Raw genomic sequence first — 16,273 nt, forward strand, 5'->3', positions numbered from 1 at the left:
GAATTTTAGACCACATATATTTTAAACTTATTGAAGTCTTACATTTTAAAATTTAAATCTTGTATTTTAAAATTATAATATGTACCAAACTTCACAAAGTAACATGTACTCATTATCATTCTTAATGTGCATCAATATTTTGCCATATTTACTTCAGATCATTCCTTTGAAAGGATAAATAAAAATAGGAAAGTACATTTAAAGCACTGTCTCCCTCATTCATGCATTTTTCATATTTTTCAAGTGATGAAATAGTTTAAATAATTTAACCATAGTTGGACATAATTGTAACAGAACTAAAACAAGAATGAGGATCTTCTGGTTCCTTGGTAGTGGCTTTTTACATTATAGCAAATTGAATGAATTTGCAATGGGTCCCATTTTTATCAAGTTCAACTGAAGCACTAGGGACAGAAAAATTAGAGGTACCCAATGTATGGGACTGAGCACAAATAAGTGATGATGGTTGTAATAAAGAGTGTGTGTGTGTATAGCTTCCCTGGCAATTAAATATTTCAGAAATAAGTATTTATGTAGTTAATGATTTTTTTTTTTTGACAGGCAGAGTGGACAGTGAGAGAGAGAGACAGAGAGAAAGGTCTTCCTTTACCGTTGGTTCACCTTCCAATGGCTGCTGCGGCCGGTGCGCTGCGCTGATCCGATGGCAGGAGCCAGGTGCTTCTCCTGGTCTCCCATGGGGTGCAGGGTCCAAGCACTTGGGCCATCCTCCACTGCACTCCCGGGCCACAGCAGAGAGCTGGCCTGGAAGGGGGGCAACCGGGACAGAATCTGGTGCCCGGACCAGGACTAGAACCCGGTGTGCCGTCGCTGCAAGGCGGAGGATTAGCCTAGTGAGCCGCGGCGCTGGCCGTAGTTAATGATTTTTAAAAACTATCTTGAAAGCTAACTATAGCTAAAATGTCGACATGTTCGCTCTGGAGCATTTCATGAGCACAAAGGAATAATCTAACTGAAATTTTCTAAAGAAAGTCATAGCTCTCTAGAGGTATACATCTTCACATTGCTGTGTATCACCCATTCCTATGTGTAGCTTCATTTCTATAAAACTGAGTTGTTCCACATGTGATTTAATTACATGCATGTTATCAGACCACAGAGTTTTGCAGCTTGTATATTTCACTTAACAGTGCATGCATGTAAACCTGGCTATTTCATTCAACCTATCATCCAGTTTTTCATTATATGAACTAACGATAATTTATGCAATCATGTACTGATAGACAATTAGTCTGTCTTAACTTCTCACGACTGGGTTGCCTAGGCGATTGAACCAATGCTCAGCTGGCATGAGAAGAGTTCTTGCTTCAGCACAAGCTTGTTAACACATGGCGTTGTCAAACTTTAAGATTTTGCTAATTTAATGATACAATATATGCGAAATATTGTCTCTTTTCAATTTAAATTTTCCTGATTCCCTAACAGAGTTGCACATCTGTCCATAATATATTAGTCCTTTTTTTCTGTGTATTATCTATTCAAATTCTAAGCTTATTTAAAAATTTTTTATTTGGGAGGCAGAAAGCCAGAAACAGAGACAGACAGGCAGATAGAAACAGAAAGAAAGATCAAGATCCCTTCTGGTGGTTCAATCCCCAAATACCTACAGAAGCTGGAGCTGAATCAGGCTCACGCCAGGATCCATGAACTCAATCCAGGTCTCCCAGGTGGGTGGTAGGGACCTAACAACTTGAGCCATCACTTGCTGCTTAAAAGGGTGTGCATTAGCAGGAAGTTGTAATTGGAGTCGAAATCAGAGGCAGAACTCACACCCCTAGTATTCTGATATGGGATGCGTGTGTCCCAAGCAACATCTTAAGTGCTGCACCACATGCCTGCCCAATACAATTTTGACTTGTGTGTGTGTATGCATTTAGATCTTTGCTTCATTGGGAATTCACTTGTATTTTCACATATGGTATGAGGTAGGAATCTAATTTTATCATCTTGTTAAAAAGTCATTTATTGGAACAGTTCCTCCTTTCCCAACTCATTTGCAACGTCTTCTCTGTCACGTACCAAGTTGCCATTTAAATGCGGGTCTGTTTCTATTTGTTCCATGTGCAGACTCTTGAGCTGATTCCATGGGTTTTTAACTATTTCAGCATTGTAAACTTTATGATCTATTATTAGCGTAAGTACATATACATATACTCCCTTCCTTACTCTTTGAAAAATTTTTAGTTGCCCATTTTTTCACAGTAATTTAGGAAAAAGTGAGTGTACATATTTTTATTACATTATGGAAAACTCATATTTTAAGAAAATGTAGAGAGTAGTATAGCAACCCATCAGCATCTTTTTTTTCAATCTAAATTTCCCTCTCTTTTTGCTGGGTTATTTGAAAGCAGCTTCAAGATACCTATCTTTTTCCTGTCAAAACTTTCATATATATATGAAAGAGAGAGAGAGAGAGAGAGAGAGAGAGAGAGGAGATTTGGGACCTGCATGCTTTAGATAGGATCATTATTGATAGCTCCAAGTAAAGAGCTGAAACTTAAACTAAAATCTGAAATGTAAGGATTCAGTTATGGGAAGATTTTCCAGGTAGGATCTTAAGAAAGTTGCATTCAAACAACCAAATAAAGACTCACGTGGTTGGAGTCTGGAGATGGAGAGAAAGCAGAAGAGCAAAGTCTCAGTCATATAAGGCTCTCCAGGGTTTTGGAGGCTGTGGTAATTTCAGTTAAAAGTGACCGAAGGATTGCAACTGGTTGTAGAACTGCTGCATAAAGAAGAGGCTGAAGCTCACCCAGGAGGGGAAGCTGAGGGAGCATCTGGGAGGCTCCTCAGTGGTTCAGCGGAGATAAGAGTTAGACTTGGTGGTGCAACACAGTGGAATCCGTCAGTGCACTTGAGACATGATTGTTGGAGAAAATGCAAACATATAAGGACACAAAAGTCACTTTTAAAAATCTCAGCAGGCTGAAACAGAGAGCTAGATCTGTTACCATTTTAAAAGGCTAAATGTGAAGTCCTGATTCTGAATTTAAAAACAAATCAAACAAGAAAGAAATTACCTATATTTATAGATGTTAGTGATATTAGAAATTCTTTTTCCCAAAACTGATTCAAAGAATGGTGAAGGTGAGAAAAATGTGGAGTCCCTCAAGTGTGTTATACAGCTCCTGTATAAATAGCTGTACAGTATCCAATTAAGCAGTGATGTTTCTGCCTTGGAAAACTATATATAAGCAAAAGAAATCAGAGAGATACCTGTTAGGAAAGCAGAATTAAAGTGGGGCCCTATAAAATATAGCTCACCATTATATGCATTCACATATAACTGATAAATCAGGAACTTGATATCACAATGACCCATATAAAAATATACATTACACAGCTCACAAATTGGTATGTATTTCCATTAATGTCCATATCATTATGAAGTCCTACAATAAATGCATCTTTTTATTTTACAAAGTGTAGCTTTACTGAAAATGTAAGTCTTTACAAAACTAAATGTTATTTATTAAGTATCTAATAGTAATTGAAATAGCACCAGTCTAAGTAGTGAGAATGCACAGCAGTGCTTTATAAATTTCCCAGGAAAAATAAGCTGTGTATACAAATAACTACAGTGTAGACAGGAATACAGTATGTGTTGGAAAAGTGCTAACATTGCATTAGACTGTGAGTTTTGGCAGAAACTGGTCCATGTTTCATTTGCTTTCATATTTCCAGCTCCTAGTGGTAGTGTAGTGAATGACAAGTAGCAAATACAGTATTCATTCCTTTATAAAAGTATCTATTGAGTGCTTATTAGATGCTAGACACAGAGCGGACTGCCGGGCTTTTAATGAGCATACACTTAATTCTTTCAAAATCCATATTGTGTGTCCTAAATAAAGTAAGGACATGCAGAGAAGAACAAAGGGAAAGGCAGGGTACAGATGACAAGAAGGCCAGGAGATCTGGTGTGTGTGAAGCAGGAGTTGGAGAGGAAAATGACTTCAGGAGGTTGATCAACACACCGTTCTTCCTCAGAAGGAAGAGAAGATCCACTCCAGGCAACTTTAGGATGGTTGTGTGGCAATGATGAACAGCTGAATTTGAAAACATACATTTTATCATTTTCTCTATAACTTCATATGTTTTCAGATGTTTTGGATAAAAAATGGATATGGAGTGAACGATATCGGAAGAAAGTGATAAAGCATTCTTGTCTCCAAATAACACAGAAGACACATAATGGAGCAAGAGGGAAAGGTGGGGAGAATAGCAGCAAAATGCGGTGGGTGCTGTTTTGGAAAAAAACAGAGGTAAAAAAATAAGTGGGTGCACTGTTGGGAGTAGGTATTTGGAGCAGTGGTTAAGCTGCCCTGTGGGATGCTCATATCCCATTGTAGAGTTCCTGGGCTCAAGTCCTAGCTCTTTTGCTAATTCCAGCTTCTTGTTAATCTGGATTTTGAGAGATGGTAGGTGATGGCTCAAGTCATTGGGTCCCTGTCACCCATATCAGAGACCCAGATTAAGTTCCTACCTGTTGCAGGCATTTGAGGAATGAACCAGCATATTGGAGACCTCTGTCTCTCTATTTTTTTTTTCTCTGCCTTTCAAACAAATAAAACAAATAGATTTTTTAAAAATGTAAAGGGGAGAGGTGGGCAAGATCTGAGTTTGGAATACTGAAACTGTTGAAGCTCTTCTAGTTTGGAAGAGTTGTGGATGATGCTGTGGACAAATGCAGCTAATGGAATGGTGGTAAATTATATGAATGAAATAAAAGGAAAGAATCTAGGATAGAAGTGGTCAAGGAAATACGAGGCTAATGGTTTCAACGAGCTGTCATACAGCTCCTGACATCAGTTAGTGGTGGGAAATACTGGTATGGAAGGAAAGAAAACCATTGAAAAGCTTTGAAATGTTGGCGAAACACCACGAGATTCTGAGGAGTTGGTGAAAAAGACGCATATGAGTGACTTAGTGATGTTTTCATGGAGAAAGAAATATTCCATATAAACCTTTTAGAAGGTATGGGACTTAAACAGTCAAGGATTGGGAGAAAGAGGAAAAGACATTTCAGCCCAAAGGATGAATCTGCGTAAGGTCAGAGGCAGTAGCTGAAGTTCATGATCTCTCAGATGAAATAATCTGATAATAGTTCTATTGTGTCGATCAACAGACCTTAAAGCACATTCAAGTGAAAACTTTCTAAAAGGATCACTGGCTCATACCTATCTTCCTCCATTCATGATTATCCCAACATCACTCTCTTATTTACAACAAACTAAGCTTCCCACCTAATGATTCCACTGGTCCATATCTGGTGTTCAGATCTGGACATGCCCTGTCGAGATTTGTATGATCCTAGGTAATATGCAGCTGGTTCCAAGTCTCAGCTCACAAACCCAAGGTCGCCATTCTTTTGCAACATAAAGGCTACAAAGGATCTGAGGATCTCTTAATTCAACAGCATCTTTTGAGAGTTGTCTTCAGATACACTGCTTTCCTTCTCTTACTCAGTGTTTACCTTACAATGCTATTCTAGATCCTTGTTCTTGGAATCACATTATCACAAAGGAAGGAGCTTTTGAGGGTCAGGGGTCCTATCTCCCGCTCAGGAAAGACTTCTCAAACTCCTGTGTTCAGCTTCTGCCTAAATGCTCCTTGATTTTTTTTTTTTAAATCATTGATTTGAGGTTGATTTCTACTACTCTTGTCTTTGAGAAAATAAGTTCTCACTCTAGTACCACAATACTGGGTAGATGTGAACTCTCACTGTGTCTCCAAGTTGTGTGGGAGACTTCAAAAAAAAAACTCATGGAAGATGGATTAAAAAATGTTTATTTTGGTGCAAAAAGTTTCTTAAATTCATGCAGTTTTTTCATAATATGCATGCTTTGTGAACTTTTGAAGATCCCTCATATTTTCTACTTGGAGGGTCTGAAAGGCTTGAGCAAACAGTGTGCAACATGAGATATACTGAATTTGTTGAAATTGACTCTGATTATTTATTTATTTGTGAGAGAGAGCAAAATCTACCTGCTTGGCTCACTTCCAAAATGCCTGCAACATCAAAATCTGGGCCAGACCAAAACCAGGACCTCAAAACTCAATCTGGGTCTCCCACATGAGGAGTGGGGACCCAGGTACCTTCTGCATCCCAGGGTGCACGTCAGCCTGAACTTGGATTTGAAGGTGAGCCAGGCACTCTGATATGGGGTGTGAACATTCCATGCAACATAACAACTACTACACCAAGTGCCCACCCCAAAACTGAATCTAAATCTTGAAAGTATTTTAATTGCTAGGTAAAGAGAACAGACATGTTCCAGTCATATTTTCAGCAAACTTTCATTATTTTTTAGAATTGTTTTTATTGATTATTTACAATAAACACCACTATGAAATGTAGAGGCAGTGGGAGGAAATGCTGGCGAAAGAATCGGAGTCAGATGCACTTGGTGGCACTTGGTAGTCTCGTATAATGAGAGAAAAGAGAGATGACTAAGGAAGGAAAAGAAGGAAGAAGGGGAGGGAGGGAAGGATGGAGACATAGGTTCTAAATTTCAGCTCTTGGACAAATTGTAGTGCATCTCACATTGTTAATTTCTACTTTTATAATATGGACATAATAATGCCTCCCAATCACACAATAATTTTTGGATATTAAAGAACTCAAGAATGTGAAGCTGTTTTACAAATTAGAAAATCCTTTTCCTACACAAGACATCTACTATCTGCTTTGATGTGCAATTTACAAAGTATCTTTCCTTTTATTTTTAAATATTTTTACTTCCTAAATACTGTAGATATATTTGTAGAAACATCATGTTTCTGGAAAAATCCTGTGTTCCTTTTGGGACCATGTTTCATCACACAGCTTCTCATTACTCATGTGAAGTGCCAAGAACCTTGAGAGGACAGGAAAAAAATCATCCTCCAGAGTTTCTCTGTAGCTCTCCTTTTGACAGTGCTCAAGTACAAGCTGATTGGTTATAGAGCCACAGGGATTTGTGAAACAAAGCGTTCCACAGCAATACAGAATCTGCTGCTCCTATCTCGAGGGAAGCACAAGATATGACCTTGGTTGATTACTGGTAAGTACGCTAGTTGCCTAGCAAAATTCAGAAGTCCAAGGAAACAGCCACAATACCCTTTATTGATTTACATTTCGAAGCTTTTATTATCATAATGTGGTGTGCTCAAAATGAATATTTTAGCAGAAAGCTTTGTATAGCATGGAATTTTCTACTACCATAGCTGCTGACATGTACCAAATAATCTTATCAATTTCTGTGTTTGTATCAACAACAAAAAGTCACGCTGCACAATAGCTTAGTGCTTACAAAGCATTGGGTACCTGGGGTATTTTCAGTTTGAAAGATGAGCCTGTGATGAGAGAGATTTAAGTAAAGGAAAATGCATGCTGTGGAATTTCAACGTGAAGCTAAATTGTTTCCTAATGCTACAGAAATGTGATAGTCTTCAATATTCAACCTACTCAGAGAAATAATTATTTTTACTTTTGAAAGTAGAAATATAGATGAAAGAAATAGGATTTATCAACAACATTTCTGAAGGTTCATGCTCATAGATTCACATCTGATAAGATCACTGCAGATAAGATAATATCTTTATGTATATGAAATAATAAGTAAAATTTTTTCTAAAAATTTGGATATCAATATTTGGACCAGCAAATACATTTCTAGAGTCAGAAGCCTTTATAACTACCCTTGTTACACTGACTAAAATGCTCAAATCCTTTATATAGCTAAAAGTTAGGTAGAATTTTTGTTTTTTCATTCTTTGTTATTTCTGCCACCTTATATTGCTTTCCACAATGCGGATATAAAGAACAAAGCACACTATTAAATGAAAAGGGCACTTTTTATTAAATAATCTATTTAGTTATCTTTAAAATTCATGAAAAATCTTTGGCAGATTCTATTTAATACAAAATTAAATCAGCATTTTTGTAATCTAAGCACTGCTATTAACATTGTTATTAAATGATGAGCTGAAACATTTCAATAACTCCTTGGATATCATAAAATAAGCCTATTTTCTCCAATGGGAAAATAATCTCTTCTGGACATAACTAATAAAACATCTATCAGTTGGCTGAAGTATTATACAAATTACCATAACATGCCATTTCCATCTGCTGCTCTGCACACATAAATATAAAGTGAACAGCAGTTGCCATTTTTAAATGTGTAAATTTGAAATTGGGGTGCTGTCTGCTGTAGTGGTTAAGAAGCCACTTGCATTGCCTGTGTCTGAGTGCCGGGGTTAGAGTCCTGGCTGCACTCCCAATTCTTTTTTAATGTGGATCTGGAGGCAGCAAGTGGTGGTTCAAGTAACTGGATCCCTGCCACTCATGTGGGAGACCTGGACAGAGTTCATGGTTCCTGGCTTCCAGCAGGCCCACTACTGGCTGTTGCAGGCATCTGGGGAGTAAACCAACAGATGGGAGATCACCGTCTCTGTTTCTTTGGCTCTGTCTCTCTGCCTCTCAAATGAATAAAATTTAAAAAAAATAAAATAAAATAAATACGAAATGTTTGGGTTGTGAGAACAAATATAATATTAGCAAAAATGAGTGCCACAAATACAAGAATTCACCCATCAGCCTAATCTCTCAACAAGTTGAATTGTTTCCTACTTTGAGGACACTCCACCACTGTTAGCCTTTGTGTATGCAAAGATTTTTACCTGAGAGTACAGACAAAATTTTGTGTTCTGCTATGCTTAACATTATCTCAAAAATAGTAGACATATTATACCATGAAGTCTTTGTTACTTCCACAAAAGTAAATGAACCGAACTAGTTACCAACTAACTCTTGGACATTTTATCTCCCCACCCCTCCCCCCTTCACCACCTCCGCTTTTTGGTACTACCCTTAACCACCTGCATTTTCACTGCATTTCTCCCTTCAGGTAAATTCTCTTAAACGCAGACGTAAAACTTTTTAAATATCTGTTATATTGCCAATGTGCTCTCTAAATTTCACTGCCTTTAGTAGCAAGCCACAGTTTGTACTGTGACCTTGACCAGCAGTTCAATATCAATGTTTAACTGGGGGAAGGAATACTAATTTCGCAGGGAGAAAATCTCAGTGGTATTATTTCTATCTGCATTTTTATTCTTATTATTGTTCAGTGTTTTAAAACATTTGTTAATTATTTCTTCCTATGCAAATTATCTTTGAGGAGGTGGATCTTATTGTTTATTTCAAAAATTGACATGTGTATTTTATACTCCATCTAAAGAAAACACTGTAGCATATTAATTACAAATATTTTTTCCAATATGAATTTTTTCTTTTCCTCTGGGTTATGTTCTGTTGTAGCAGAGAAATTTAACATTTTCAAAGCATTAAATATGTTAAGTGTCTTCCCCTGAGAGTTTTCCCCTGTTAATTCAAAGGTTACATAATGATCCCATCAAACGTCTAACAAAATATTAAACTTTCCTCATGATTGAAAAAAATATTTATTTAATACATTTGGAATATATTTTAGCATATGTTATAAGATGTGAGTTTAAATTACTTCTTTTTCAAATTTACTACCACTACAAACATTCATTAAATAATTATTCTCTTTTCCATTATTTTATAATGTACATTTTCTCAATAATATTGAATTTTTATAATTAACATGTTGGACTTTCTGTTTTCCTAGGTAAAGCACTGTACAAAAAAATCAAACCAAATCATTTTCTATTCAAATTTGATATCTGGAGTGACTTTTCAACACTTATGGTTTCTTTTAAAAAACATTCCTTTATTCTCTTTGGCTCATTTCTCCAGAGGATTTTACCACCTTCTAAGAAAATCCACTTGAGTATATTTTTTTAAGATTTATTTATTTATTTATTTGAAAGGCAGAGTTATAGAGAGAGAGGGAGAGACAGAGAGAGGTTCACTTTCCAAGTGGCTGCAGTGGCTGGGGCTTGGCCCAGGCTGAAGCCATGACCAGCTTCTTCCTGGTCTCCCATGTGGATGCAGGGGCTCGAGGACTTTGGCTATCTTTCCCAGGCCATTAGCAGGGAGCTGGGTGGGAAGAGAAGCAGCCGGAACCAGAAGGCTTTACCCACTACACTGTAACACTGGCCCCGAGTATTTTGTTGAAAATGTACTCAGATACTTATAAACAAATGTGGAAAGTATAATGGCTTTATCGTTCTATTCAGAAACATAAACTGCCACTTCAGTAATTCAAATCTTGTTATAATTTGCAATAAATAATATTTTAAAGATACACCCAATATTATATAATTGGGGTCAGAATGAAATAATAGGACAGTCAAAGATGATGGAGTAGGACATCTATTATGTGGAAAGAGGGATCAACCGATCTGGGCTCCAATCTGTGTGATCCGGGGAAGATGCTTAGCCTCTTTGAGCGTCAATTGTTTCCTCTGTAAACGAGGGGAGGTGTTATTTACTTTCAGGATTGTCATAAAGTGTAGGGGTAATATAAAAGCAGGTACAACAAAATGTTTTTTCAAAACATGGAATTAAAAGAAGAGTTTGGGAAGGTGTTTGGTACAGCAGTTAAAATGCTGCTTGAGAAACTCACCTCCCATGTTGTATGTATGGGTTCAAATCTTGGCTCCATTTCTGATCCCATCTTCCTCTTAATGCATACCTGGGGAAGCAGCAGGCGACTCAAGTACTTTGGTTCCTGCCACCCATGTGGGAGACTCAGATTGAGTTTTGGGTTCCTGGCTTTGGCCTGGCCCAGCCCTGGCTGTTGTGGACATTTAGGGAAGGAATCAGTGGTTGCCAAGAACTCTTTCTGTCTGTTGCTACCTCTCTACCTTTCAAGTAAAAACAATGCTGACAAGCCAATGTTTAAAAATTTATGAAAATAAGTTTATTTTGTTATAAAACATTGTGAAAACCATGCAAATGTTCATTTAGGGCATGCATTTTCCATAAATTTTTGAGGTCCCCTCATTATAGCTATTAGAGCATAGCATAGCATAACATATTTATGTTAGCTATGATCACAGTTTCTAGCATAATCTGAGACCAGTATTTGACATTTTACAAAGTTCTTTTCTATGTATTATCTCACTTTCTCTGCTTCATCTTCACAAAAACTATGACATGCTGCTGCTGCTGTTATTATCATTATTACTATTAAGACCACAAGAGTAAGCATATGTCTTCTTTTGAATCAATACTACAAGCTCATTTCACATCATCATGGAATGTGTAAGTGTGTTAGCAGGCCACCTATACCACCTAAGAAGCTCATCCCTGAATTTTTATGACTTGTTTTCCTCTATGGCAGCTATAATTATTTTTCATTATATTTTCTACTAGCTGTGCTTGTTTAAAGAAATGATGTTGATTTTAATATATTTATTTTGTGTTCAACAGTTATTGGTTTCCTTATAATTTCTTAGAAATATGCTTGACACATTTGGATTTCGAGTTGCCACACTTCCAAAATAAAATTCTGTATTATATAATCCATATTAAAATACAAAACCAAGACCAGTTATCTATCTTGATATTGTAACAGTAAAATCTTCATGTTTAAGAACCATAGGGGCTGGTGCTGTGGCACAGCAGGTTAAAGCCCTGGCCTGCAGCACCAGCATCACATATGGGCACCAGTTCGAGTCCTGGCTGCTCTACCTACAATTCAGCTCTCTGCTAATGTGCCTGGAAAAGTAGCAGAAGATGGCCCAACTGCTTTGGCCCCTGTACTCACATGGGCAACCTGGAAGAAACTCCTGGCTCCTGGCTCCTGGCTTTGGATTGGCGCAGCTTTGCCCATTGTGGCCATTTAGGGGGTGAACCAGCAGATGAAAGACCTCTCTCTCTCTTTCTCTCTACCTCTCTCTGTAACTTTTTCAAATAAATAAAATAAAACATTTTTTAAAAAAGGAACATAAATTTAAAAGTACTACTTAGGTATTCCTGATGAGTTTTCTTTGGGTCATAGATTATATTGCTTTCAGAATTTCTCACATCAGTCCTTTAAATCTCACATTACCTTGCTTGACAGGAATGGGTGATGTGACAATGCGGCAGAAAAGGAATCAAACAAACAGCATGCATTTTTTCTCTTGTTAGGCTTTACATGTTATCCTCGGGGAACACAGAATGAAGGGTTGAGCAAGGAAGAGGCAGCAGACTACATACACTTGCACATTTATGAGAGTTTTGCTGCTTTCACAACTCTTCTTAATGCTTGCCTAAGTCCTTTCTCATCATAACTGAGACGTCTTACTCCTAAATATAGCCTTTGTTTCCTCCAGAGGTTTCTTTTTTCAGTTTATGGGAAGATTTTTTTTTGAACTTGGATTTACTTCGTATTTCACTACCAATTCCAGGGCCCTGAGATCCTCCTTAGAAAAGTAACAATATTAAAAATTCGACCTTAATCAAATCACATTGGTTAACATGATCAATCTACTACCTAAAGTAATCTAAATAGGAATCCACAGAGTTCTTTTAAAAACATTTCATTTTTAGCTATTTTTTCTTTGTATTTGATTGAAAAAAAGAGGCAATAAAAATAAAACTGACCCACATGAAACAATTCTTTTCGCTGCAGAAACAGCCATTCAGCATAAGCATCAGTACTCACGGGTGAAATGATTAGAAGTGGATGGATTGACACTGTCCCCGCTGTCAGCACTTTCGCTGCTGGAAACTTCATCATCCGATTCCCGCACAGAGGAGCAGGGTGAGGAGCCGTCAACTTCTTCAAACTTCCTCTTTAAAATTCCACTCATAGCTGCAGTGCTGTCACATGTACCTGTAACAGGAAGGAGAGCAATGAAGCTCCGAAATATGTGACCGCCTTATGTGCAGCCAAGGTCTCCAGAGTAATTTTTATGGGATTCTTAGGACACGAGCTGAGCTATGGCTTTACCTTATAAGATCATTAAGCACAATTTTTTCGATTTTGAAGTTCACAAAAATAAAATAAAATCCAATCGGTGTTTGGTTACCAAAATGTTTCAGTGTTTTTAGACATAGTTCATTTGAATGAAATACCACTGTTTCTTTTTGGCAACTTGAGGAAATTTTAGTTCAAGAAATTCTGTAAAGAAAATAGATGTCAGCTCATCTAAGATCCTAAATGATTACTGCTTGATATAAAATTATCTGGAAAAAAGTATGCAGAAACTTCATATTCAAGTTTTTCTTATTTATTCTTTATTCTTTTATTTTTAAAGATTTATTTATTTATTTGAAAGTCAGAGTTACATAGAAAAGGAGAGAGAGAAAGAGAGAGGTCTTCCATCCGCTGGTTCAGTCCCCAATTGGCCTCAATGGCCAGAGCTGAGCTGATCCAAAGCCAGGAGCCAGGAGCCTTTTCTGGGTCTCCTGCGTGGGTGCAGAGGCCCCAGCACTTGGGCCATCTTCCACTGCTTTCCCAGGCCATAGAAGAGAGCTGGATTGAAAGTGGAGCAGCCAGGTCTCGAACTGGCACCCATATGGGATGCCTGCATTGCAGGCAGTGGCTTTACCTGCCACAGGACAGTGCTGTCCTCATCATATTCAAGTTTTAAAATTCAAGACCCCCAAATTGGCTGAGCACAACAAAGCATATGAAATCAGTTTTGAATTTTAGGTAGTTGTCATTTCAGTATTGCAGTAAGGTAACATCCCCTTGCTAACTGATTGTTGACGTGTTGCTGCTTTTCCAGAAACTTCCTAAGGCGACTTACCTGGGAGAGGGCTGGGGAAGGTGAGTGGATGTGGTTTTTTCTAAGTCATTTCTTTTGGATGAATGCTTTTCCCCCTCCTTGGGCTGCCCTTTCTCCACTCTTCCCGTTTTACCTTGACATTTGCACAGTCAGCTGAAGCTCAGAAACCTGCTTTGCAGTGTAAGGATATTTTAATGGATAAGTGATATATAAATTAGCTTTAATATATGTGATCTTACATTACTAAGTTAGGTTAACTAGCTGAAAGTATTACTAAGACAATTCTACATACTCTATATTCTGCCATACTTATGTGAGGCAATTTTAACTCTTGTCTGAGTTCTTGAAGCCATTCTTCACTTTTCTTGCCAGAGTATGGTCATCAGTCCCGTAGATAAAGAGGAAGAAAGATCCTCAATTACTCCGAGATTTACTTAATGACGTTATTTGAGTACTAGTCAAAAATCTCTGAACTCACCCTTCTCTGTGCAGATCACAGAGCAAGTTGCCTGCTCTGATCCCCAGGGACTAGTTTTCAAAGTGTGCTACCTGTATAAGGAGCAACAGCATCACCTGGGAGACAGATGGTTAGCAATGCAAATCTCTCAGTTTCTACCCCAAATCAACAGAATCAGAAATTCTGAGGATGTGGAGCCCAACACTCCGTGTTTCAGAAGTATTTTTTTTTTTTTTTATTTGACAGATAGAGACATAGAGAGTGAGAGAGAGAGAGACAAAGAGAAAGGTCTTCCTTCCATTGGTTCACCCTCCAAATGGCAGCTATGGCCGGCACTGGGCTGATCCGAAGCCAGGAGCCAGGTGCTTCCTCCTGGTCTCCCATGCGGGTGCAGGAGCCCAAGCACCTGGGCCATCCTCCACTGCCTTCCCGGGCCACAGCAGAGAGCTGGCCTGGAAGAGGAGCAACCAGGACTAGAACCCTGAGCCCAAATGGGATGCTGGCGCCGCAGGCAGAGGATTAGCCAAGTGAGCCACGGCGCCGGCCCCACTTCAGAAGTATTAAATCAGGCGATGTTGATGTATCCTCAAATTTGAGGACTACTTGTCTAATTTCTAGCCTGCCTCTCAGCATCTCCTGCCCTGAATTTTACTTGCCTTGGGTGGGGTCACACACCCACCTTACAAAATTCTTTAATCCAGCACTTAATTCCTAGTCAACACCTCTTCTTTGGCCATCTGTGTTATGATTTCTAGCAAAATTAAGTACAGGATGAAATGTCTCCTATTTATTCTTAATTTCAATTTACTCACTCATCTAAGCCGAAGCATATACGGATGCTTGACTCCCTGGGTGGAGTAGAGGATACTAAATGAAGTCAGAACACATTCCTTGACCTCAAGAAGCAAACAATCACCGTGTTGGGCTCTTTGAAGTTGAGAATAGTCCCCCAAATTGATGTTCTACATTCTGGTATTATTAATTCACATGTTCTGCATGATTGTTACATTAACAATGGTGATAACTGATATATCATTGTCCACTCTTTTGGGAATAAAATCTCTATTCTGAATCTGATTTTACCACTCCTCCGATTAGCATATTATTTTTTTCCATCTCAAGCAGTGTGAAATGCATAAAATGTTCATGCATATCTGAGCAGAGTGAAGAGAAAAGAAGATATTTTAAGTAAAGTCTTGAAATAAAAGTAGGACAGGATATAAATTTTAAAATGGTTCACTTCAAACAAGATGCAAAGTAATTCATGAGGGAGAAACTCCAAGACACAAAGTAATACAAGATGGAAACCCATGTTTAAAAAGTACATTTTCATAATAAGATATTACAATGGGAATAGTAAAAAATTATTATGCTCCTAAGCTCCACTTCCCCATGCCACAGTCCCAAGTATTCTTAGGAGAGGTAAATTTCTCTAGAGGACACTCAATCAGGCTATAGGAAGCCATGTCCCAATATCACAAAAGGTGACATACAGTAGTTTTTCTTTTTCATGTCTTCAAGAATGGTAAGAGAAATTTATGGAGAAATAGAGAATTTAAAAAAAAGTCTCATCCCCACACCTTTTTTAATGACATTTGGAACTGGCAGGGCATGATTCAGGGGACTTGAAGGTTAACATAAGAACTGAAAGAGCCTGAGCTATATCCAGATGGAAGTGAAGTATTGGTTGCTTACTGTGAGGTCAATGTATAAGCTAGAAATTAAACTAAATAATTGAGGGAGAATAATCTTACTTATCAAAATGATTAACTGATAAATTGCTTTTGCAGCAATAAACCATAACAATTGTCTAGTTTCACTGTTTTTGTAGCAGGTTAAGTCACCTCTAGTGATGCCCCTATCGCTTATCAGAACGTTGGCTTGCGTCCCACCTACTCTACTTCCGATTCAGCTTCCTCCTAATATGTCTAGGAAGCAGTAGATGATGGCTTGAGTACCTGTATGTCTGCCACCCACAAGGGAGACATGGATGAAATTTCTGGTTCCTGCAGCTCTGGCCTGGCCTGGCCCAACCATGGCTTTTGTGATCACCTGGGGAGTGAACCAGCTGATGGAAGATCTCTGACTCTGTCTCTTTCTTTCTCTGTCAGTGTGCCTTTCAACTAAGTAACATAAATCTTAAAAAAATAAAAATACTATGTG

The 16,273-nt window shown here is 38.0% G+C and overlaps 1 protein-coding gene across 8 annotated transcripts in view; it reads right to left on the reverse strand.

The window, feature by feature from the left end:
* Positions 1-16,273, reverse strand: part of CSRNP3 (cysteine and serine rich nuclear protein 3) — a 236,277-nt gene that overhangs the window by 76,673 nt on the left and 143,331 nt on the right. For all 8 annotated transcript variants that reach the window (XM_051848553.2, XM_008258688.4, XM_051848552.2 and 5 more), the window contains one exon: positions 12,585-12,755. In XM_051848553.2, the coding sequence (XP_051704513.2) occupies positions 12,585-12,755 (171 nt within the window). The remainder of the gene's footprint in view (positions 1-12,584; positions 12,756-16,273) is intronic.

Source organism: Oryctolagus cuniculus, chromosome 3, assembly GCF_964237555.1.
Source record: "Oryctolagus cuniculus chromosome 3, mOryCun1.1, whole genome shotgun sequence".
Taxonomy (NCBI): Eukaryota; Metazoa; Chordata; class Mammalia; order Lagomorpha; family Leporidae; genus Oryctolagus; species Oryctolagus cuniculus.